General features: G+C 41.6%; 2 protein-coding genes across 2 annotated transcripts; one reads left to right on the plus strand and one right to left on the minus strand.

Annotated features, from left to right (window-relative positions):
* The first annotated feature begins 177 nt into the window (after positions 1-177).
* LOC125766239 (uncharacterized) lies at positions 178-7,155 on the plus strand. Its single transcript, XM_049432023.1, has 6 exons — positions 178-487; positions 559-1,539; positions 1,605-1,721; positions 1,805-1,854; positions 2,108-2,367; positions 7,020-7,155. The coding sequence occupies exons 1-5, from the start codon at positions 293-295 to the stop codon at positions 2,337-2,339; spliced, it is 1,575 nt and encodes a 524-aa protein (XP_049287980.1). The 5' UTR covers positions 178-292; the 3' UTR covers positions 2,340-2,367; positions 7,020-7,155.
* Positions 3,603-24,767, minus strand: LOC125766277 (sarcoplasmic calcium-binding protein 1). Its single transcript, XM_049432076.1, has 6 exons — positions 24,664-24,767; positions 23,179-23,278; positions 17,285-17,451; positions 14,957-15,037; positions 7,063-7,215; positions 3,603-6,907 (listed from the first exon to the last, which is right to left on the minus strand). The coding sequence occupies exons 2-6, from the start codon at positions 23,228-23,230 to the stop codon at positions 6,785-6,787; spliced, it is 576 nt and encodes a 191-aa protein (XP_049288033.1). The 5' UTR covers positions 23,231-23,278; positions 24,664-24,767; the 3' UTR covers positions 3,603-6,784.
* Between the last annotated feature and the right edge of the window lie 452 nt (positions 24,768-25,219).

The raw sequence follows: 25,219 nt of genomic DNA on the forward strand, positions 1-25,219 counted from the left end.
ACATTGCAAATTAATGCTAACGTGTGTATACGGACCAAAAAGTTTGGTGTTGTTCCTAGAAGTCAATCCCTTCTCTTCTAGCAAAATCAACATGCTTTCTCGCTTTGCCAGGTTTGATTGTTGATGAGACAGACGGAGAAAGCATATCGATATGCTGTTGCAACAATTTGTTAGTTGGGTCATAAGGATACAAAGGAATCGCCCCATCTTGTTACTGTAGGCGAATAATAAAAACAGTATTCATCAATCCTGTGAAATTTTGAACGAAACGCTCTGTCCACTGTCGTGCAGAATGGGTTCTAACTATGATTTAAAGCAGCTTAAACCACTAATTCGAAGCATGGTGTTGTCGCATCGAAACAAAACCGTATCTATACAAGAATTGGAGCGCGATTTTAAAGATATAGAAGGTTTCCCGATTCCCTATACAATGCTAGGATACGCGAGCGTGTTTGACCTTTTGCATGCTATGCCGGATATAGTGCGTGTAAGTATAGTGCGGTTGTGCTCTAAACCCGTAACGATTCCATACGAACGTACCGTTTACCTTTATTGCAGATGAACACTGAAAACGGAATCCCCGTAGTTACTTACGTTTCTTCACCAGCGACTGAACACGTGGAACATTTGATACAACGAAACGCCAATCGTCGAAGAGGAAATGGGGGACGTAACATGCAAGCAAAATATCCGCCAAACGAATACCACTTTCGAACGAAAGTACTAAAAAGTCCACGTCATGGGCTGAATTTTAATACCAAAATGAAAGTTCTTCCTCCAAGGTTCTCGAATGCCGGAAAAGCGACGTTTGCGACAGTGACAAAAAATGAAACCACTACTAAGCACAACGAGGAGAAAATCCGTTCGCCACCACGTAGACAGCCTACTACGGAAGATAGTAGTGGAAATTTGGTCGAAACGTGTGAACACTCAGATGGAAACGCAATGTCTTGGAAGCCGTATTGCGACATGTGGGATTCAGTAAACATGATCGATCTGCCACCCAACGTAATGACCCTATCGCATACCATTCCAAAGGTGGACGTTTCACATTACTTTGCAGAGAAGGCAGACACAATTGTACGCGTGCTTCACGTACTCAATCCCAACCGCATCTGGTTGCGCAGTGTCCTGCAGGACCAGACAATGGAGCAGTTGCACACGGAGATACAAGATTGTTACCAACTAATACAAAGAAACGAGTGGTGTTTAGAGGCAAATAAGGTGCAGTATGGTTTGTACTGTGCTGCCCAGATCGATCATATCTGGCATCGGGTGAAAATCGTGGGACCGCTTATGGGAAACCACGTGAAGATATTCTTTATCGATATGGGTTTAATTGAGCTCGTCGATTACAAATGCATGAAGTTATTGTTCAATGCGTTCAGCGTTATTCCGGCGCAGGCGATTCGTGCCTCCTTGGCCTGTCTCATCCCACGGGACAACGCATGGACCAGGGCTGAGTCGGAAAGCTTATCCGCAATGATAACACCTGGTAAACAAGTTCTCACGGCTTACACGTTGAATGTAAATCACAAGGTAAGCTTTGAAGTATTCTCCACAAGTAAGCAACCAACAATTTATCGTTAATTTCTTCTGCTCAGCTCGGTATTTTGGATATTGTTCTGAAGGATGTCAATATGAACAGGACCTCCATAAATGAGTATTTTGCTACGGTAACGAAGGCTCGCTGGACGGGCGAAATTTATTTGTCACAAGATGTAGGTATCTGCTGTGGTAATAATCGATAAATCATGTATTTATTCTTCTAACATAACATGTACATTTGTGTTTCTTTTTTCAGCCAAATGTTTATCGTAACAAGCGACGAAGCTTTAATGAAAAGTATCCCAGGTAAGGGCTCTATATACCTTCTGCTGGAATGGACTGATTTTAGCGATTTCTCATACGAATTCACTGCCGTGTAACGTTAGCTGTTAATTTGAATAATTTGAAGACACTTGGGCCACGCCATATTAAGGCTTATTTTTACCAACTTTATTCAATCATCTTTATTGATTTTTGTAATCGCCATTCAAAATCAGTCCACTTTGTATATGCGCACAATATATGCACGTACTGATAGCAGCAACTTGATCGTTCACAGCTTCTACTGCATAGAGGAGGGTCACTTTCCAACAATTGGCGAGCTGCGCCATTTTGTAGCTCGTAATTTCGATTACGAAGAACTGTACACCCGATTGCCACACTTTGAGAAGAACGGTGTTGTGGAGAAAATTTCCCAAGCCACAAACGAACAAATGGTTAAGTTATATGGCATCGTAAGCGCTACGGATCAGGAGGAACTGGAATGTATCTTGCAGGGACGAGATACGTAGAAGAATAAGGCCCCATCGTGCCGTACAGGTGAGTACGGATGCTTTGAAAGTTGTTTGTCGATTGTTTCTTTCTTTTGTCTAGTTCTCATGCATTCAAACCACCGGCAGTTTCCATTACTTACCTTTCCCTTCAATTGCCTTAGGAAAAATGCTTATTTAAATTATCGTTTTGTGTGCCGAACATGAGCAAATGCGCGTCTGGCCTCTGACGAGAGTAGATGCAAACAAAGGGGGATTTTTGTTGTTTTGAATTCGACTTCTGTAAGCAAACGAATCCCCAACAATCGAGGCGCGCATACTCATTGCGCATTGCATCATAGTGTTACCTTGAGCGATCAGTTTAGCAACGTAGTTAGTTAGTGTGTTGTGTCTCTTATCGATGGAACTTTTTTCGTGATTGCTTAATCATTACATTGTAGCCCGATCCTCGTCCTCCTTCTTTGAATTTCCAACTGAACTTCATTTGCATCCACTCTTTTCGAGGGGTTTTTGCCTTTTTGTGCATGTTTATGTATATACTATATCGTCCATTTTACCGTTATATGATTGGTAAAGAAAAAAAAGTATTTCAGCAGGTTTTTCCATTTTTTTGGTTTCAGTTATTTCATATTTTCTTCTAACATGTTCTACCTTTCGTTGCATCTTTAAAGCTCTGGCATTAATTGGACGATTGTTTTCTCAAAGTTAACGACTTGTGCTGTTTGTATGTGTAGTACTAAAGCATTGATAGATGAATTATTTTCCTTATATGACCCATCAGCCAATCATGATGTAAAATGATATGCCGATAGTTAAACGGAACCGTTCCCAGGCGCAAGCACACCTCGCGGTTCGGGTGAGTTGTGTCGGCGCAATCCACGTTGTTGCAATGTGAAACTAAAGTAGGTTTCTTTCGCTTTTTTATCTTTTCGCGCAATTTGTGTGCGTGGGCATCGTATAGATTGTTCATTTTTGTTGTAAAGCAAACTAAATTATCAACGTGGAATTAATAATCGATAATTGGGCCGAAAATTGCAATAGAAAGTACACACAAACAACATAATCAGGTTCAGATGTTTTTGGTTAACATCTATAAAGGCATAACGTAAAAAGGTTTTTGTGTGGTTCGGTTTATGCTTGTTCTGTGTTTCTTCTTATGATGCATTAACAAATGGGTTGTTTGTCGAAGGATTCTCTGCGAGCCTTTTTGCATGAACACGGTTCTATTACACCGGAAGGATTTTCGTATCGTTATTTGAACACTGCGGCACAAAGAGAGAGTGCTTGTTGAGTTTTCCGTTATCAGCTGTTTATTTACGGATTGTTTCTGGGGGCTTTTGCATTTCCAATCGCGACTTTGCAGTTAGTTAGTAGTAATGGTGTTAAAGTTAACCCGATTGATAAACGGGAGCTTTTCAGTTGTTTCTTTTTTTTCCTATTTGTTGCGCTATCTCTGCTCTTGGATCTGCTTTTGCTCTCTTTCTGTCTCTGACTCTCAATCTACATTCCTAACTCGATGTACTTTTACGCTACAGATGTTAAAGGTAAAAGCATGGTATTATTATGTTTTTTTTTAATTCGAATATTCTTCCTGCTGTCGTTGATGTTGATTTTTTTTTTGCTGTTTTGCTATTCTTTTCCTCAAAGATGGTATAATTGAATGGTATTACAAACGAACATTATGACATAACCTCATAAAAAAGATGTTTCTTGATTCTCGATGGTTGTGAGATACGGTTGATGGTGTTTGGCCATTAGTTTCCCTGGTGTTGCAACGGTACACGGCCCTTTTACTGTTTCATAGTTGTCAAACTTTCAAAGAAGGAGGCGAGAAATATTTCTTAAAGGCGAAAAAAACGTATCATCTATAACAGTTTTCTAACACACTAGTATGCAAACACTTAGATTATAGTATAATATGTTTTTTTCTGTTTGTTACAACCTAACGTTGTGAATAGTAACAATAGTAATAATATGTAAGAGTAGAAAAAACGAGTAATATTGAAGAAAAGTTTAATTAAACGTTAATGAGTAAAAACGATATCGTTAAAAGTATGTTTTGGGGTTTTTTTTTGTTTTGTTTTCATTTGTTTCGTTTTTGTGTGTGCGTGTGTTTTTGTGTTTCATTTTTTTTGTTTGCTTTTTACCTGGGTTATATTATGATTCACATTCCCGTAAATTTGTTTTGGGTTTGTTTGAACGTGAACATAGGAGTACAACTGAAAAAAAAAACACTGTAAACACTAGAAACCATCTACGAGCTAAGGAGGTTAGTAGCAGATCTACATTAAGAAGTAAACAGTGTTAAACAGAAAAGTACAACGTAACAAGCTTTTCTTATGCAGAATTTCTCGTTGGACAAACGAAGTTTTGTTGTTGTTGTTGGTTAATATAGTTTATGCAAAGAGAAAGATAAGCATAGAGCATAGCCAGCAAAATGGTTGCATCGGTATGAATGTTTTCTTCTTGTCCACTACAAGCTACCGGCTCCAGAAGAAACCGGAGCACACACAGGGAAAAAAATGTGTGCCACCAATTTTCCGGTAGCTTGCAAGCGGACCTGAAAAGCAATGCACTGTTTGTTTTTTTTTTGAATGGCCACACACTGCTGCTATGCGGTAAGGAAAGTTGGCTGTACTATGTACACAAACGTGATGATCTCTTGAACGGGTACCATTCAATGCGCACGATCACACTTCAAAGCCAAAACGAAATGAAAGTGAACACTAATAGAAAATAAAAATAATAGCTCTCATTTTGGCTCTGTTGGACGGTGTGTGTGTGTGTGTCCAACAGAGTTTCCCAGGGCGAGGTGTCGTAGGGAATATTGGTACAAAAAAAGTCCTTCCATTTGTAGCATCCGGTGGAATGGAGTTGTGGAAGGTACTTGGTTGGAAAGTATTTCCATCCCACTAACGGCTAAAGAAGATCTTAATTTTGGATGCTTATCGCTTACTCTACTACAGGCTGACAGATTTTAATGTATGCCGCATTTACGTAGCAAAGAACGGAACTGTAATGCAATGATGATCGTTAAGTTCTGCTTCGTAGAATGCGGGTTCGGGTGTGCAAGCATTAATTCCTTGATCGATCGATTATGCTCTAGCGATCAACTTGAAGCACAAAGACAGCACTCGTGGCCAGCAGAAGAATCGAAAGGTTAAAGACGAAAACGCGAAATTGGGCAGAAGGAAGAGATTAGATGGGGTTTTAAAATTCGTCCCTCTGTCCTTATCGTCCTAACCTCACGAAGAACAACGTGCAACGGCACGATTTGTCTGTCGTTAGATCGAGGATTATTGCGTTCTATTCTGTCGTATGTTATCAGTTTGAGGGACTGCCTGTTGTAGTTGGTAGCTGCTATATACTGTTATATGCTTGTTTTGTTTCTTAAATCGCTGGTAGCTGTAATTGTTAGGCGCTCATTGTTTTGTGTTTGTTTGTGTTTCTTTTTTTGCTCCTCTCGTTTTTGTAAGGTTTTGTTGATAAATCGTTACCAAATCGTTACGTATGGTGTTGGGCTCATCGAATCTGGAGACTAGAGTAGTTTCTTTTTATAAGAATTTAGTTCAGGCTTCATATCCTCGTGATCTTGGTTGGTAGATGAATTGTTTTATTATGAAAAATCCATTCCGTTTTTGTTTCTTTACCATGTAAACGGGGGGGAAAAGCTGGTTCTGATCTCTACCTTGTCAGTGGTTGTTTTTCCTTTGTCTATATGCATTTACCGTCATATATAACTTGAAGTCTTCACATGCCTAACCTTCCAGCAAAACGACGACGTTCGATGGATCGTGCAAGGAACGCGTGTTCGGCTGGGGATTTTTAGTTTTCTGATCTGCTTCATTCATCTATGCTTAAACAAACCATGAGCACACTTCCAAATTAAGACAAACAGAAAAAAAACTATGTCGCGTATCTAAACCGCTAGTCCATTGGTGAGATGTTTTAGTTTTCGAATCTACAGATGGGACGTAGATGGATAGAAGTTGATTTAGAACACGGCGTTTGTTTTTGGATTTTTTTTCGTTCTCTTTCTCTCTCTCAAAATGGTCGGTGCTTTCGCTGTTGTTTGTGTGGTGATGCGTGTACCTGCGCTACCATTTTCCGTTGCTATTCCTGGTTGTGTTTTAGTTGTTCAATTTTTGCCGTTCAATGTTGTATCATCAGTGTTTGGTTATCGTTCAGGATGCGCTGCCTCACCCAGCACGCGCTGTTGAAAGTTTAAGCTGCAGATCGGTTTTCGTTACGAAAACTTCATGGCGCTTGTGCGCGCGCGCGTGTGTGTGTGTGCTTGGTTGTCCCTCACGAGCAGCTTTTTCCTGTGGTACAATGTTTTAGCTTATCTAAGCATAAATGGCTAATGGTGGTGGTTGGTCTCTTGCCTCTACTCTATGGGTGGATGTGCCGAAGATGTTGATGTTGATCTTTTGAGCTTGATGATGAGTTTTGTTGATGGAACACATTTATTCCGGAATTGGGCCATACAGGTAGACGGCCGGGCACTTGGGGTTCTCGTTGCCAAGGAAGTGCGAGTACAGCTCCTGGTATCTCTCCAGGGTGATGCCACCGCGCTTGTTGTCCTCCTCCTGTCGATTAACCATGAGACATTGAGCAAAAGCAAAGAAACAAGCATATTAGCAAATGAATAGATCGGAAATATGACTCTCAATGCCTTTCACGTTCTATCATACATTGCAGATGTTTATTACATCAATTATGGTCAAACCACAAGGATACTTACGCTGACCAGGCTGTTGTAGGAATCATCGACCACCTTGATGTCATCAACGGCGATTCTGGTGATGCAGTTGTAACGGTACTCCTCTATGCTGACCAGACCGTCGTTGTTGATGTCCATCATCTTGTAGTGAGCATCGATGAAGGCCTTCATCGCCTGCAGAAAGATCAACAACAAGAGGGATGGAAGAATAAGCAAATGGTGTATATGAAAAGTGTTATTAGCGTATGTTTTTTTTTATTAATTTTTGTTTGTGAACTTTTACATGACGAATTCTGAGCAAACGCTGTGCATATCCATTTCGATGACGGACAACATTCCATAGTAAGGATTGAAATGGGTAACAAAAGTTTAACCCTTAAATTTAGTTCACATTTCCCACGACAATGATACGGACTTTTTTCTCCTTTTTTTTACCTTACTTTTTTTTTATTATCCTAACGGTTATTCTGTTTATGAATTATTTTTTCTTACAAATGATAAAAATCAATTTGTATTTTGTGATTTCGAAGCACAGAATTATTTGCTTTTCTACTACTGTTTTGTTCTTGATGAACTGTATACAACTAACTGTGTATTAATAAACGAATAAATGATTCTGTTACAAAACTACTAGGTGCTCCTAGTATGGTTTAAATGTATTGTGCATTCTTAAAAAGGCAAATAGAAGAAATCTCTTGTATTAAAATTAAATTAGCAAGAAATTTATTTTCTACTTTTACGGCATTCAAATTACGTCCATGCGCTTACTTTGCTTCTATCGATTGCTGTGCTGTCGCAGCCACTTTTAATTATGTGCCAACGAAAAGAGCTTGTTCGCCACAACGCGTCACGGTTTGAAGCCTTAGGCATTAGCGTTTATGGTCGAACCAATTTGAGTGAGTGGTTTGTCCACACACAAACCAACACACTGCGGCGTGACAGTTGCGAGAGTGGATCGTGGCGTCGTTGGTCCTGGTACTAACCGATAAGCGGCCACAAAATCATCCCCTCCCGGATTGATGGGCTCAGATATCCACCGTTGATTGCAGCTGGAAGTGTGAATAAATCCCATCCCAGGCGGCGACAGGCGAATGGAGATTATTGAATAAATGCCCTTTCCGGTCACAGTTCACAGTCACAATGCGGGCTCCACAATGGACCACTTAATAGCTTAATACCACAACTAGTAGTAATGGCTAACCTATATTGCTACTTTTGTCCTTAAGACAAATTGTTTTCTAAAAGACTTTTTCATCTTAAACGAGCGTCGTTGCTGCACCAGTCCACTCTGGCATGCAAATAAACGGTGACACATAAATTTTACGACCAAAATGTCATATTAGCCTGGCCACATGGAGAGCACGAGAATCGAACAAACAAAGCTCCACGCTTTGTTTATGGCATACTTTCGCAAAACGAAGGAAAAAGCAAAATCCTTGAAGGACGAAATAAAACGGTTATCGATGTGTTCGAAATACGCTATCGAATTGTGGAAAGCATAAAAAGTGGGCAGAAATAACTAAAGTTAATTTGATTCTGTATCTTGTATCGATTTGCAAGTTTATGATGAATTATAAAAAACCTGTACATTAGGAAGTTGGTTAGTTTACATGTTATTAATATTGATTTTATGTAGAACTAAAATCGATATCCATTTCAATTGAACGCCTAAGAGATAGTTCGCTCAAATTAAACTGCTCACAGTACATTAACGTTCGACGATTCACACTACACTGCAGGCTTGATTGAGCTGTTTAATTGTGTAGTCACAAGCAGGGAAAGTTTCCTGCCAAAATAATGATAAATGCGTGAAATGTAAGCATCGCTCGAAAGTGCAAGCTGGCAATGATTTTCAGTGCGAGGCGGGGGAAGTTCAACATATTTTAACATACTTTCAATTCCAACTTGTGCGTGACAGCATTCCACGATTTTTGCGGCTGTGTTTGAATTCCGCGAGCGAGTGGAACAATAAAATGCTACCATTCTATATTTACTTTACATTTAATATCACCCCGACCCAGCAGCCCCGAGGGCGCGCCCAGCAGCCGTCTCCCGAGGGCGCCAAGTATAATGAAGGATAGAATTTGTACGAAGATGTTTCATGGTGTTCTCACACTCGAACGAAACCGATGCTGCTCGATGTCCGTACATTTATAAAATAAACCCCAAAACGTGTGCACCATCGTACAGAAGGGGCCCCGCGAAAAAAAAAGTCCAATTCGTCACCTTACCTACGGTGAAATTTATACTCTTTTTAGCGTTCGCTCTCGGGTGTCATGTTACGAACGTGTTGTTTTGAATAAAGCGAACTTACCTGAAAATGAAAAAGAGAAAAAGAAAATTAATAACTTGAAAAACTTTAACGAATGAACGAAACTCTGCTTGAACCGAATAGAGAAGTTGTTTGATAACCGTAACAATCTTACGCTCTTAATGTGATGAGGTGTAAAAATGACAAATTACTATTCAATCGAAGCGTATCTTTAAAAATTCTACAGAAAACATATTAATGATATACTTGAGCAGTTTGGTAAATGTGTTCCACATTTATGTGGCATAAATTGGCTTATGTTTGCTACACGAAACTCCTTCAGAGATATGTTTCCCAGTGCCAGTCTTTTCTTGAACATTTGCGGCAAGGTTGCCAACAAACACGTTTTGCTACCTTCAATGCGGATTTATACATTTGCACATTAAAAATAAACCCATCTCAATTGCTGGGTTTCTATCATCCAATATCCCCCGTGCACATCGTCACAGATGAAAGTAGTAGAAATAACAAGACGCATTGTTAGTTTTGCGCGCACACAAATCCTTGCAGCATATTTTCTTTGCCTGAGAAGAAACATTCCAACTGTATGCAATCAATTTAAACCATTCATACGATGCTTCCGCATTGCGTTCGTTCTTCGGCCAGGAAAGGAATTTTGCACCATTTAATGTCCCATGGCGGTGGAGAAGCGCATGACATCGTCCTCCATGCCGTTGAGAGAATATTGTACGTTCTGCTAGCTGCCGTTCTGTCCTGCTCGGTGTGGAATGTGGCATGGATTATAAGAAACCTCTGGCTAATGGGGCTTGTTTTAGGTTTATAGACAAAATGCGATCGCTTCCGTTTAGGCTTGTAGGCGTCCCGAGTCCGTACAATGTCTCGCCTAATGTCGGGTGAAGGTTCTCGCTATTCAACACTCATCGAGGATTGGGGCCGACTCTTGTGTTTGACATCATTCATTGTCCATTGAATTTATAGTTGAATGCCAAGTTTGCAGCCAAACACTTTATGGTTATGGAGGTGGACATTCAGGAGCCCTCGAGCATGCATTGATTTTGAAGTTTTTTGCCACTTTTATGCAGCTCCAAAGAATATCTCCAATAACAAGGTACAACCCCACCGGTAGTGTGGGACAAATTAAAATACTATTCCACTAAGTTTCCTACTTGTGTTGAGAACCTTTGCTAACAACTGAAGCAACGTGTTCATGGTGGAACTGTTTTCACTAAACAACAGAACCCGAGGAGGTCTGCTGTGTGTAAGTCCCGCTGATTTATGACCCATCGTCATCTCAACTGTGGTCACTGTGTAAGCATCGACCGGCCGTTTTGTATTAGTAGTGTTGGTGTGGTTATTTATACGTCTCTCAGCAGTGACCCATTGGAGCAGTGTGTTGTGTGGGTTTTAGCGTGCCGAAGTAGTTCGCGCGTGATTCGTAATGGTCAGGGTTGAGCGATTAATTTAGCCGACCTTGCAAGAAATCAACCATGCTGCATAGTATCGATAAGAAATAATTACATTTTCAGGTACGAAAAAGTCTCGTTTATTTTTGCGAACAATTCGATACCGTGGCTGTGTGCGGGAGTTGAAGAAAATCAATTTTATGAAATATGTGGATAAAGTGTGGTTTTCACGCACAAAGATTACCGTGTTGTTGTGTTTGGTGATGCCGTTTTCCATCATTTCTGGCACGGGTACAAGACATCATAAATTTTAATTTATATACTGACGCCGCCTCGAATGTTGCGGTTTTTGGGTAAGACGCCCTTTCTCATCCTGCTTGTTGTCCTCCCCATAGTTAACATGGGAATAATGCATACCACTTTCGCTTTCGTTTGGGGGTTTATTTTTTGCTTCTTCTTTTCTTCCCATTTTCTACGATACCTTGAGTGATGAACTTAATACGGTGACATTCTATTCTGTGTGTAAGCCTGTGTCGTTGTTTCCCTGTGCGAGAGGGGAATAGGAACCGGGAGCTGTCGTTTGTGTTTAAATTTAAAAAGGCTCGCAACTCAAATCAAACGACAGAACAAGCACCTGATGCGGCGATGAGCATCAAAACTCCCTTTTTTTGTTCATTCTCCCCGGGGGGGCTCATATTTGTTTCCCTGTTACTGTTGTTTTGAGACACGGAAGAATTTATCAACATTTCCGAGTATCGCCGAATAATGAGAAGAAACGTGGGACATATTTTTAGCTCACCTTCACATCAACACGGGGCACGTTACAACTGGCGGCCCTCCTTCGAATTCTTTTGGCAGGGAGTGAGATGTAATAATATATGCTCTTCCCGCGCTACGATCATCGTTTGATCGTTAATTAGTCGAAGCATAAAACGTTGACACAAACCCTCGTGAGTGAGTGTATAGCGTATACCTCCAGACACGGTGCCCGCAAGATGATTGATTAAAAGCTTTACAACCATGCAATGTGGTGTTTATACCGTGGCCTAATGTAAACATGTTATGCTCCTACACGAAAAAAAATAAATAAAAACGTTGGCTGCTTGAAAGTAGGTTGAAAATTTTGAATTCCCCTATTCCAGACACCGAGGCAATGGTACTTAAGAATCAATTCTTTTGCATTAAATACACGTGTTGCTTCTCAGTTTCGGTTCGTTTCATTGTTCAATTTTTTACCCAATTAACTCCATGTCTGAGAAACAATCAAATCATTAAATCCAATACAAAAGACCATGCGTCTCCATCTGGTGCGTCCCACACGTACCAATTCCTAGAGTGTGAAGAACAAACAACAAAAAATCGTTTGAAAAAAAATGACACAATTACTGGAGGCTAGTCCCCTGCAAGATGGGGACCCTAACCGACCGGTACCGTAAAGTGGATTATATAAACAGTTTAATAAAATATCAAATTTTACGGTGCCTTTGCTTTTGGGGCCGGTTTAACCCCGACCGGTGACCATACTGTCCGTTGATGCTGCTTTTCTTCTTCCGTCCCCCTTTTAGATGTCGAAGGTCGGTTCGCGTGACGAACGGTTATGGCTTTCGATGGTTGTCTGCTGGTGGGTAAACAATCCGATCGGAAACCGTGAAACCGAATATCGCACCGAATAACAGTTTTTCCAATGGGGTAAGAATTCTATTGCCAGTAAATTCAACTCGGGAACTGAGTGCGCGAGAACGGTAAGAGTTTAACCGTAAATAATGTCACAATCGAATCATCACACAGAACACAACAACTGGAACAACTGGTGGCTTACGATTGTAGCAAGCATTCATCAAACTGTTCCCCCCTTTGGGTGTGGGTGAACTGACAAAATTATGGCTTAAAATATTGTCCATCATCAGAGCAATGTAATCATCTGACAATCAAAATGCGAATGCATTTGCATAAAACAACAAATCTATTCCACCGTGCCCACCACACACGCCGTCCATCTTCCAAATGGCGCGTTATCGGTGGAGAATTAATCCCCATCTGCATAACACACGGCGGCGCTCGCTGGATCGATACGGGGGACAGCTAAATGCCACGGTGTTGATTTACAAGTCCACCTCCATATCGATAACGCAATCTTGGAACAAACCATGCTTCATGATGTCAGCTTTTGTGCGGCAGACTTCCGGCAACTACGGAAGCGAAACTTTCCACCAAAGAAGCATGCGTCGGGCTAAAAGGGTGTAAAACTTTCGGGCCGAAATGTGTTCGAAAAAGGCCCAGACCGGCGAACGTTGGTGGTAAGGTAAACGTGAGTTTTATGGTGTTATTGGAAGCGTGTTGTTTTAAACTTTCACTGTGTGGTTTTTTGAGCAGACTTTGAGCGAGTTGTTTGCCTTGTTTTTTTTTGCCCGCTGCACTCTCGATACATTGTATTCATCGGAGGTGGACTTTCGCTGCGGTTAGGCGCAATTTATCCAATTTCTAACACGGAAGGAAACAACTCACCGAAGAGTTGTTCAATTTGTTCCCTTCCCTGGCAATATTGTTCCACCGGACAGAATCCAAACGGAATGTGGATTAGGAAGGTTGGAAAATTGACGTGCGTGTGTACTGGATACATGGTCTATAATTTCTGCAATTGTCAAGCGTTGTTTCGTTCGTCGGTACGCAGTGAAACTTATCTCAATTAGTTTGAAATGTCAAATTGACGGATGGGTACGTCGATTCGATCTGATGGTGCCGATGTAGCTATTAGCAGCCCGGTATGATACCGATGTTAGTTTGAATTGTGCACAGGAAGTAACTAACAGCACAACAGCTGGGGTTTTCGGTGGAATTACAACTAAGTTCATGTCGAGTTCATCGCTAGTTGATATACTGGGGAGAATGTGTTTTGTGTGCACAATATCTTCTCCAAGAATATTTGTCTGAAGTTTTACCTTCGTCCAAACTTTGTTAGGTTCTGCTAAATGAATCTCTTCAGATGAAGATCTCAGACCTTTCTTGTTGAGTTGTTTTAGCTGCAATTCTGTTTGAAAACTCGAAGTTATTGCTTAATCACAGAACATTTTGTACATTTATTTAGTTCATGCACTTGATCTTCGTGTAAAATGATTTGTTAAAACTAAAAAAACCGGATTGTTTGAAGAATCTTCATTACTCTTCAGAATCCTGAATCTTTGAAGATTCAAAAATTGTAGTAACCAAGATTTAGAATAATTAATCTTCGACTTTAAGATAATTTCTAACTCATAGATCTGACTCAAACTCACCCAAAAACTAGTACAAGTTATTTCTACACGATAAAGCAACAAATCGTATACACTCCAACGTTGTGGTATTGTTTAATCAAACTACTTCCAGCTATCAAGTTGGAAAAGTAAAAACAATACCCGTGTAGACTGAACCAGTCCCCAGCAAAAGGTCGAATCAAATGTATATCTACGTGTTAGTTTTCACTGCTCGAATGAAACTGCTCGTCTGTAAAATGAAACCCATTCCCAGCGATCCGTATTGCTATATTATATGATCAGAGCAGCGTTCCTGGGCACCTATCGCCAGGAGCGGTGGGAAACTTTAATGCGGGCAAGGCCCCGAGGTCGTCGACTAAAAGCTTCGAACCTATTCATTAAAATTGAAGCGAGGTAACGTGGGGTCTAGAAGCGACGAAACGGATGTGCCTTTCCCCTTGGATCAGACATTTGACATCGAAGTCAAGTCGATCAAATATTTATGGCATTTCTGCTACGCTTCGGGTTTTGTGAGAAAAATATGAGCGGCCCCGATGACAAACAAACCGTTTGGAAGAGCAGCAGCATCCCAGGTGTTTGTTGAAATGGTTGGTGCGATGTTAAACTCCGGCACACACACACACACACGCCATATTTGTTGCGAGAGTAGCAAATTAAACCCAAAACATTCTGTCAACGGGAAAGGTCGGGAAAATGGAACCTGAGATGGAAGTTTAAGTGCATTCAGTTGTGTTTGGGTTTTTCTTTGTGAACCACACAAAAAAAAAGAGAAACAAAAATAAAGTTGGTGTTTCAAACATTCATCCGGGATGAGAATATACGGCCGAAAGGGAAACTATGGGGTCGTTGGAGAGTTTTGTGCTATTTTCCCGGTGATCAGTTACGGTTATCAAACATTCATCCATCTTTTATTTCACGAGTTTGAAGGTTTGCAGGATATTTCTTTTCCGTCCGTTTCGTTCAATTTGGATCGTTTGAAGTTTACGTACCTTCGGGAATTCGGAGTAGGGCTTGCCGACGCAGGTCTGCTTGACGGCCTGTTTGAATTCCTCGGTGGTGATTTTGCCATCCTGTGCGAAAGAGAGAGGAACAGTGGTATTAATATTATACGGCGATACAAACGTACCCGGGCCAATGACAAGTTATCGGGGATTGATAGACCGATTGGTTATTGGTAGCGGAAAGTGTTGTTTATTGGGATAGTGTCCGGTGGACAGTGAGTTGGTGGTTTTCAACGTGGTCTTGTGGTACAGTGGTCATGTCATAGCGTGTACCATTACACGGAAGGATGTAGTCATCTGCAAACAACTTCGGTCACTGCATCTTCCCCCAAAAACTTGTTTGGTGAGCTGTGTGGTAATGTCCAGAAGGTAAACTGGATGCATTTCGCCGTGGTGCAGTCATGTCAGATACACCGTGATGAGTGGTTTTGCTAGGTTTCTACCAACCAAACCAACCTGGCCATCAGTGCATCTTACCATTTGAAAGGGGAGAACCACTATAAATGTTTGCCCTCTAGTCATCCAGTCAAAAGCAGGCTCAACAAACACAAAGGGAGAGAGAGAGAGAAAGCGAGCGAAACTTTCTCTAACAGTGAGACAATTAAGTTCGTCGAATGTAAATAAGCGTTTCTGGGGGCGAATCTTGTGCTCGCCGTGGATGGAATTCCGTGCAAAGTCTCGGATTTACTACCCAGATTTAGGTTTTGATGGGTAATTCCATTTTATTTTGTGTACTCATGTAATGAGCGAAATAAATAAACACTGTTCAGAATAATTACCGTGCGTGTTGTTGTTGGGAAGGAAATTGGATAGAAATAGATACTTTGGAATTGTGCTATGTGAGAAACGTCACAACGAACCTCCCGGATGGAATTAAATTTAGTCGAGTTGAAATCTATCTTTATCTGTCCCAGAGCAACAACAAAATTGTAAGTCATTCTGTATTTATAAAAAAAAACTAAGTACAAAAAGTAGTATTTAAAGATAGTAAGAGCAATTGATTTGCATCTGTGGACTGTGTGTCCGCAATAGCAATTAATAAATGGCAAACCTCAAAACTGAGGCCACAATTAGGAGGCCGGCCTTTTGCGCTTGTTGTTCGAGTTACCAGCAAAGTTGTTGGTTTGATTGGGAAGCAAACAAGAATAGCATCGGGTCTCCGTTTTTCTTTGAACACAGAGACCCGTGCCTGCGGGGCCCCCCGGGCGCGGGCAAGAAACTTCAAGTGAGGGAAAAAGAATGAGAAAGGCAAAAACGGAACGATCGCAATGCGCAAACCCGGCACAACGGTCCAAACACGCGAAACATCGATACAACGGTGCTGCGGTTGCCATCGAAGCGATGGGAAAAGGTATTTGCCAATGGTTCGATAATTATTTCTCGTACACGTAAAACATTCGCCAAGATCAATTACCATTCGGTGCGCCGGGTACAGGCGTTGTTTTTGCACCGAAACAGGTACATATAGCCATATGGTTCGGGAGACGGCGCGTGTAAAGGAGGTCGACGGGAGGGGTTGAGAGGTTATTTAGAGTATTTGCGAGTGAACAATCTACGCAAAAAGATGGTGGAGGGTTAAACTACAGCTTAAATAAACACTGTAGCACAGGCAGAAAGAAAAGAACACGGCTTACAAGCGAAGAGCACACACAATCGCATGGAAAATTCGTCGGGGTTATCGGGGAGTTCCCGCTTTGGGTTTATGAGTTAAGGGAAAGTTTAAGACGACTTTTGCACTCCCGAGGGTGTACACTTCACCATTGCACAAATACAATGAGAACCACGCGAAAGCAGTAGGACTGGAAACAATAGACACTGAGGATCAGATATCCTGTATAGGTAATTCCCTTGGGGTACTACAGCAAACTAGTTTTCTCTGGCTGTTGTAAGGTTCTCCTAAGTAAAGGTGAATTCCAGCAAACCACCAAAGCACGTACATGTTTCACGAGAAAACACGTTTTGCATGACAAACTTTCTATTAAGATGTATGTCCTTCTTTTTGTTTTGTTCCATAGTTTTAACCCTCTCTCTCTCTCTCTCTGTGTCGGGTAATTCGGGTTTCCATTCCCGGATGGTGTGCGTGCAGTGGAACAGAAATAAAACTAAAGGGGGAAAAAATACAGCACGCCCTAGTCCAGCGCAACAGGTTGCCGGACGGGAATGATATAATGAGCTGCGAATTGTTTCTGCGTGCACAACGGTGGAACGGTGCACGAGGTGCGAACCGAACGATGCAGCTCGATGAAAGTGGTTTGTTTACTGTGCTGAGTTGGTTTCGTGTGAGTTTTTTTTTGTTGTTTCTTTTTTTTGCCTTACCTTATCGAAATCGGCAAGGGCGGAGATCTCATCCCAGAGCGACTTCATGATGAACTTGTATTCGTTCAGACGGGCCGGGTTGATTTCGCCCTTGCCTTCAATGACGGAGGCACGGAGGGCCATGCACTGGAAATCGTTGTTGTCCAGGAAGCCATTGTTGTCAATGTCTGCGAAGTAGAGAGGTATTGGATTTTGAGTATGCATGTGAACACGATCATTATGGGCTTATCAAAAATCGTTCGATTAAGAAACCATTTTATCATTTTATCATTTTTTTTCACTCTCCATAATTCCTAGTGTTCTTCGAATGGGGATAAAATCATTGTGAAATTTGACTCAGCTTTTTGCGGACAATTTTTCTACGAACTCTTAACGAGCCTGTAATAAAATGACGGATAGCTGTGAGAAAAGTGTGTCCATTTTTCTTTTTCGTTGAGAACACACCATTCCGATAACATCCCTTCCGATGTTTCTAAACGCGCATCGTCCTTCCGGTAATAAGACCTCACCGAGGCACACCGACTAGATATTGTCACAGTGGCACCACCAGTTTCGGTACGTAAACAAACAGATTTTTAACGAGTTTCTGATGCCTGCCCATTATTGGTTGGGACGGAACAATATTTGAGTGTGATCAAATACTCGACGAGGCGCATCAAATACTTTCACACGGGGCCCGCGTACCCCCCATCAAAGTGGGTATCTTTACGCATCGAAAGACGAAGAAAATGATGGAGCCATTACGAAACGGTTCGTGTCCTCGTTCCTTAGCACGTGATGGTGAAGTGATAATTTGATTCATTTTATTCAAATTTTTCCCAAAAACTGAGCGAGAGTGGCTGTTATCGAGGGGCCTTTTGAAGTCCATTAAGCGCGCAAGTCGTATCATTTACGCGACCGTCTCGTCTCGAAGTGTGTAGCAGCAGCGGCAAGATATCGTATCGGTTTTCGCGAGACATTTTCGTAGCGGTTTTTGTTTCTTTTGGTGGAGTTCTGAATTGTGATTAGAATTTCGAGAATCTCCTTTTTTGATATTAAGAGTGACAAGTGTTTGAAGAATTCATTCCCAAAAAACACAGGAAAAATGGCTTCTGTATCAATTATTGACCATTTTTACAACTCCATGCTGAGGTTTTACATTAAATTACGAATCCCAATCTACTAAAGACACCGAAATGGAAACTTACACGGCAAGCTGTCGTTCACGAATTTGCTGGTTACGCTTCCAGCACGGAACTGACCACAAGGACTAGGGGGTAAAACTTTTTTAATTGAATTTTGTGCAAAAATTTCGTACTGCACTCTTTCTGGACGTCAGTGGCGAAAATGGCCCCAAGAACTATCTGAATATTCAGCATTGATTTTTTTCTTGTTTTAATTATCAGTACTAAACCGATAAATGGTGCTTCCCATTTTCCATGTTATCACTGTTCACTGTTCGAAGTGAAAAAAAATAAAGTGCAAAAAAAATCCCTTTCGACATCTTCTCACATCATTGGTCTGGGGGAGGAGGAAAAGTTTCACCAGCGTTTTGTTCTGCCAGTGTTTGAAACCATTTTATGCTTTGCCAGAATTTAATTACCCGTACTTTGCCAACCTGCTGACAGATGGACCTGCTCCAACACTGTGCATATATATTGCTACCGTTGGTTGATTATGACGAGGTTTGTCTTTGCTTCTTTGCATCACTTTTTTTTGGCTCGACAGAAAGAACAAACCCCGCCCCGGTCTGTACAGCCTGATGCTACGCACGTATTTAATTAGTTGGATTAAAACCCAACTCCAGCTGCGGTGCACGTAAACTTCGCGTGTGGTAGGAAATTGCTGTCGGAAGTTGTACGTAAACCGCGATTAATCCACGCATTAGTCACGGCACTTTCTTATCTTGTCGCGTGACGTGATTGAGCGGAAAATGGTGCTGCATGGGGAATTAAATCAAGAAGCTTCTGTCCAGGTTCGCGTTACGGCCGGGTAGGTTTCAGATATCAAAGAAGGCAAGGCGTGGGAGCGTGTAAAGGTTGCGAGGATTTCTCTTGTTTTCGCAAGAAATTGTATTACAGCCCGTAAATAAATCTAAAGGAGCTGTTTTCCCGTGAAGGAACAAAGTTCTGGTACTTGGTGGAAGTTTCTGACCGGTGGTCGGCGCGCGTTGTGCTGCGTTTGTTGCTAAATCGGGTAAGTTAATTGGTATCGCTATGGTACCCATTCCCATCGTCGAGTGGCGGTAAATTGAAGATTATTGTACAATCTCTTGCCATAATATGGTTCAATGCAGCATTGCTGTGGTTACAAGGCGAAGAATTGCGTCTTCTATTCCTTGGGAGCGAAAATGGGAGCGTACAAATCCCCAGCTTTCTAGCAGGACTAGTTCTCCTGGTTTTTACCTAGATGTCCAACAGAAATCCTTCAAAATGAAGTTATCTTCAGCAAGACATTTTCAATAACATGTTTCATGATTTTCTTCAAGTGGGCAAAAATTTCCGCTCGCACTGTCGGAACAGTAAAGCACCTACCATCGGATACGTTTGTCATCTACCTTTTTGCGCCCACCGGACTGTTCTGACGATTCTGACGATGATGAGTGATTTATCCTAAAACAACCTTCGCCCATTGCGGCACGCTGCAACAGCGCCTGGCAGCGGTGTCATAGAGGCGGAAAATTCTTCGTACAAACCATCGTATCTTAAGACGGGTTGTTGCCTTCGCGGTAGTCGAGCAGCAGCAAAAACACCGAACCTTGCCACGAGGGCTAAACATGGCTCCGGATCCAAAGAAACAGAAATAGCAAAACTTCATGAAGGCTTCACAGCAGTGGAACGAATCCTGCGGCGGGGCGGCTTTTTTCATTCTCATGCTGGGCAAAAGTGGAAGGGTGAGTGGAAATGGTGCGGTAGGCAAACAGTGTTTTCTCCCAACCCCTCCTTCCTCTTTTCCTCCTGGAGGTGGGAGAAGGCTAGGTAGAGTAGAGCTCTCGGAATCGGTTAAAAGTCAAAGGTCGAAAGACGAGGACGACCGAGCGTGTCTTCGCAAAAGCGCAAGGGATTCGGGGCATCCAACCGGCAAACTAGCAGGGAGGGCCCCAATAATCAACAGTCACTCAAACCATGTTCGACCGGATATGCGGCGTGGTGGCGTTTACCTTGTCAGTTTGAGTTTCGCTGTTGACCGCACCGCCGTACCGTGGTTAATATCCGGGGCTGGGTCGACATGCGAATCATATCGGGAAAGCATGTACTTTGTGCCAATTTACCTTAAGAAATGAAGAGTGCCTTTCGATTGGTACCGAAGATTATTTTGAGTGATGTCTTGCTTTCTGCTCTGCTGCAAGTGAAGCTGTATTGTACACTCCTACAGGAGACACTGGCGTGTTACAAAAAACAAAAACAAAAAAAAAACCCTGCCCAATCCAAATGCCATTAGAAAGATTAAGGCAACAATTGTGGATCTGCTTTCATTTTGGCAGCCTTACGATTCCGGAGCACTTGAGCAAATTCACACGTACTGCTACGTACGTGCCTGTAAATGCCGAAGGTCGTCCAGTAGTAAATACGACGACCTCTTTTTTCGTTTTTTGGTTTTTGGCGTGCAACATAAGACCCGATCCCGAACATGTGTCTCGTATACAATGAATGTTGGCTACTTTTGTGGTGTAACAAAAAACGAAATCCTCAACAAAGCGAACACTCAACAGGTGTTCAACCGAATTCAGTTCGCTTGTAACGAGCGGGCGTGTATGTGTTTTGCAACATTTTTGTGTCTTAAACGGCGGTCATTGAAGTGTGCCACTTTAATTGTATGGCCCGTGTGCTGGGGATAGTTTGAATTAATATAAAACATATATTTTTTTGGTTCAAAACGAGGGAAAAAATGAATTAATATTATTTGTTGCACAAAAGTATGCTAATTAATAGCAAATTGATTAGATTCGCCTGTACGAAACGATATGATGGAGACGCCTGGTCCATCATACCTTCGACAGCGTGGTTGATGGAGGCGCCTGGTACTTGATGATTTGTTTGCGTGCTTCTGGAAGGTTGGTATAAATTTGCATGCAATAAGCTATCGGGTGTGTGCTGAAGCAATTGACCGTTTGAATTGTGACGAAAGTTATAGAAATTAGGCTCACTCTCTCTCTGCACAAGCCAAATTATCCCTGTGCGGGGGTGTAGAAATAATCTGTTCGTGTAACAGCACAATTACGGTGGGGAAGAAAATGCGCCAAAAAATGCAACACCAAAAGCTTAAGAAAAAGGTGCAATATTTCTGCTACAGTAATGAATAATGTTGAACCCATGATGACCGTGTAGATTAGGTTAGATTGATTGTGCAAGATTGTAAGCATTGCCTCAAAATACAATACTTAAATTTTCAGTACGAAAAAGCAAAATGATTTTACTGAAATAAAAATGCCATTAAAAAAGGTCTACTTGTTTGTGAACTCGTGCAGTCTAAATGTCACGCAGTAAACTTTTATCGAAGCAGGAGGGTGTGTGGAAATAAAAATACAACTTAAAATGTTTCCCCCGCTCCTTCTAGTGGTAATTCACAGTCCAACGCATCACGACAATTGTGAGTGGCCTTGCCATAAAGACTAGAATTAAGATGCTACTATAAATAGCCCGTACGACATGAAGCTCATTGCGTTTGTAATTCCTGTTCGGTTGGCAAAAAAGAAAACAAAGAGCAAAAAAAAAAGTCCGAATGATTTAACGTGCAAAAAGGAGGAAGAATGTGCCCTGTGTGGCGGGACCCCATCGATGTGCGCGGTATTAAATGGTGAGCCTTACCGCGATTGCTGCACGCGTGTCAACACACCGCGGAAGTCACGCGCACCCATACCAAGGGACAGCAGCATTACGCGCTTGTGTCCGCCACGGAATGGTATCCGCAAACAGAGAGAGAAAGCTCTTCCGAACGTTTTTGGATGACAGTTTGTGGCCCGCGGTATTGTACCGCGCCCAAGGGGCTCAATACCCAGGCCAGGTATGTATGCTGTGGTTTGCGATTATAAAAATAATTGGGTGCCGGGGAAAATTAAAATTAGCAACATTTTGTTCACTTTCCAACCCAGCGACACGACGTGATGTGGCCGCTTTTGTGTTGGCTGGCTGGCTGGCTGGGGTCCCGGTCCCGGCAGAGGGTGGTTTGAAAAATGTACTTCGCTGTATGTTGCCGTTGTTCGCTTTCCTCATTGTATTAAATTAATCTTGCTCTAATCTTCTTGCTTCTCTGCACGGCGAAATGCTTATTTGCGTTCTAGAGTAGAAAATTACACCACCGGGCGTTTCGAAATGTACACAATTTAATATTTTAATTTTAGAACAAATCCTTGGACCTATTAAAAGGGGGGGGGGAGTGAGCGAAACGTCCCATTTGTTTCATACGATGATAGAGGGCAGGAGGGTGGATGCTTTTTTTTCGCAGAACGGTCACAATAGCGAAAGATATGTATTTTTGTTGTTGTTGAAGTACTATCGTGACAATAAAATAAAAAAAAAATAAAGCCACCCCTTTTATCTTTCTCGCGCCCGCGGCGTGAGTTATTCATCGTGCGATGGCTTCGAGTCGCTGTTATGTTCCTAATTATATCGCACATTGTACCGGGCGACTAGCTTAATGTTGAGAGAATAATTAATAATCCGCCGGCAGAATCCTCCAAACCGAAGCGGCGGGGATCGGTTCGGTGTGTCCTGTTGCGGCAAAAGGGACACTCGAACGCAGAACATTACCATCCCGGAAGGAAAGGTTGCGTACCATTTTCATCCGGAAATGATACATTAGCAAATTGATACTAAAGCAGACATTTCAACATTATGAAATCTTTGTCAAATGAAGATTGGTTTCTTTATCGTATGATGTGTGTGTTTCTTTTTTTTATTTTAGAAATCACTTACCGTACATGTGACGGACGATGAATTCGACACGCTGATCCCACGAGTAGCTCATTTTGGTTTTGGTTTTGTGTTTGGAATTTAGATCCTAATCTGAAACTAACTGCAATCAGACAATACGCGACCGAGTAGGGACCGAGTAAGGGTGGACAAAATGGTGGAAAAAGAGAAGAAAAAAAATCAAAAATTTGTTAGATTTCGTGACAGAAAATTCTAGTATCTAGTTGGGGAGAATTTTAATTAGCTACCAGGTAGAAAACATTTAAATTACGAATGTTAGTTAAACGTAGGTGGGTTAAATATAGATGCATACATTTAGACAAACACACGTACAGAAAATGAGAAGAGAAACTACTATTTTTGCATCACAATCATGCACATCATCATGCTCACTTTTTTTTCCCTTGGTGTAATTTTAAGGACTATTTTGAGTTAGAAATTACAAAATTGATTCTTTTTTTTCTTCTTTGATCGTTCTGCATGCGATAAAGGAAGTATTACTTTGAATTCTGTGCAAAACTTTTAGGTGAAACTTTTGCGAACCATTTCTGCTAGAGAGAGAGAAAAAAAACGCTACTAAGAACGTAGGTTGGATCATTAATTATCCCTTTACACCGATAACAATATGCAAGAAAAAAAAACAACTCAGCTGTAAGACACATAAAGTGTGCCGGGGTTCACGCTCATCATCTAATGTGTATCTCTTTTTATCTTTTTGTTTTTGTGATACTTTTTTCTTTGTGTTTTATACACATTATAAGATAATTAGCACTTTGGGGGTTGAATAATTGATATCCAGTCCGCCTATTTCGGGTTTCTATTGTTTTCTGTATGTGGCCTGTAAGAGAATGTGATAGTACTGGCAAGGCGATGCCGACCGTGCTTCACAGTGAAAAGGAATAAGCAAGAAAGGGCCGGAATTTTCCACTGTTTTGATTTTTTTGTTTGCCTGTGTGCGTGCTGTTCCATTCCGAGCGCACCGCGAAGCCCCGAATAAAACCAAAAGTTCGATAGAAATTGTGAAACACCAACGAACAAAACCACACATACAAGCACACACATACACCCACACACACATATACATATTCACAAAAAGACAAACACAGAAACGCTTTTGGGGTTGAGGGCCAGGTTTTGTGGTCTTAAAACTTGAGCCGTTCCCGTTTTTTTGGGGGTTTTCCGGTGCGTGCAAACCGCGCGCGCCCCGTTAACGTGAGCGAAATACGACAGTTGCAATGCTTTTATTCGATCGCTTTCGGGGGTTGCGCTTTTATTCCCTTTTTCTTTGTTTCTTTTCGGTGCACACTGGTTTGTTTTCCGAAGGGGGCACACACCAACGGTTCGGACACTACGTTCGCTATGATATTCAAACCGCACGCAAAAGCACCGCAAAATCACTTTGCTGTTAGAAACACCCCAAAAAAACGCCACACCACGAAACGTTAGCGAAGGTTTCGGTCTAGGATGATGAAATAGTGAGCTTATTACTTGTCTAAACCAACTTCCGTCGAAGACTAAAACGATCTTAACCGGTACCGTGAGGTGGTCCCCTTTATTAAAAACTCCCGGCCCCATGTTGCACGCTGATAAAGGTTTGTTGCGCGACAACTTTGCCCGGATGCTGCCGAGTCTGCGCACTGGTGGACCACCGGAGCTGTCGGGGCTCGCCTGTCCATACGCGGTTCGGTACGTGGTCGGCCCGCGTTCGGTACGTTTGGCGCCAAAAGCAACTGATTTTTGTTTGCAATAATTTATTGTCGAGTCACAATGATTAATTCGTCGATTTTATGATAATATTAGTTGTAGTTTTGTTTTAAATTTCTTTACACATTTTAATATTGTTTCAATGTTTTTAGAAGATTATGTGTAGGGAATTTTCCTTTTGCTTTGCTGTTAGCGAATGAGCTTATTTCACAGCAATATTAGTATGTATGGACATTTGGATTTTTCTTGTTAAATTGTTATAGATTATTTATACAACATTGGTTTTCTTTTCTTTGTTCTTATCAAATAATTTTATACATTTTTTGTCTGCCAAAATACT

Source organism: Anopheles funestus, chromosome 2RL (genome assembly GCF_943734845.2).
Source record: "Anopheles funestus chromosome 2RL, idAnoFuneDA-416_04, whole genome shotgun sequence".
Classification (NCBI taxonomy): Eukaryota; Metazoa; Arthropoda; class Insecta; order Diptera; family Culicidae; genus Anopheles; species Anopheles funestus.

Bases quoted from the DNA above. Each gene is read 5' to 3' on its own strand.
- LOC125766239 (XM_049432023.1), top strand. From the start codon at position 293: ATGGGTTCTAACTATGATTTAAAGCAGCTTAAACCACTAATTCGAAGC. The intron at 488-558 runs GTAAGTATAGTG...CCTTTATTGCAG, and splicing joins CTATGCCGGATATAGTGCGT to ATGAACACTGAAAACGGAAT. The intron at 1,540-1,604 runs GTAAGCTTTGAA...TCTTCTGCTCAG, and splicing joins CGTTGAATGTAAATCACAAG to CTCGGTATTTTGGATATTGT.
- LOC125766277 (XM_049432076.1), bottom strand. From the start codon at position 23,230: ATGAGCTACTCGTGGGATCAGCGTGTCGAATTCATCGTCCGTCACATG. The intron at 17,452-23,178 runs GTAAGTGATTTC...TCTACTTCGCAG, and splicing joins CATCGTCCGTCACATGTACG to ACATTGACAACAATGGCTTC. The intron at 15,038-17,284 runs GTAAGGCAAAAA...TCTTTCGCACAG, and splicing joins CCCTTGCCGATTTCGATAAG to GATGGCAAAATCACCACCGA.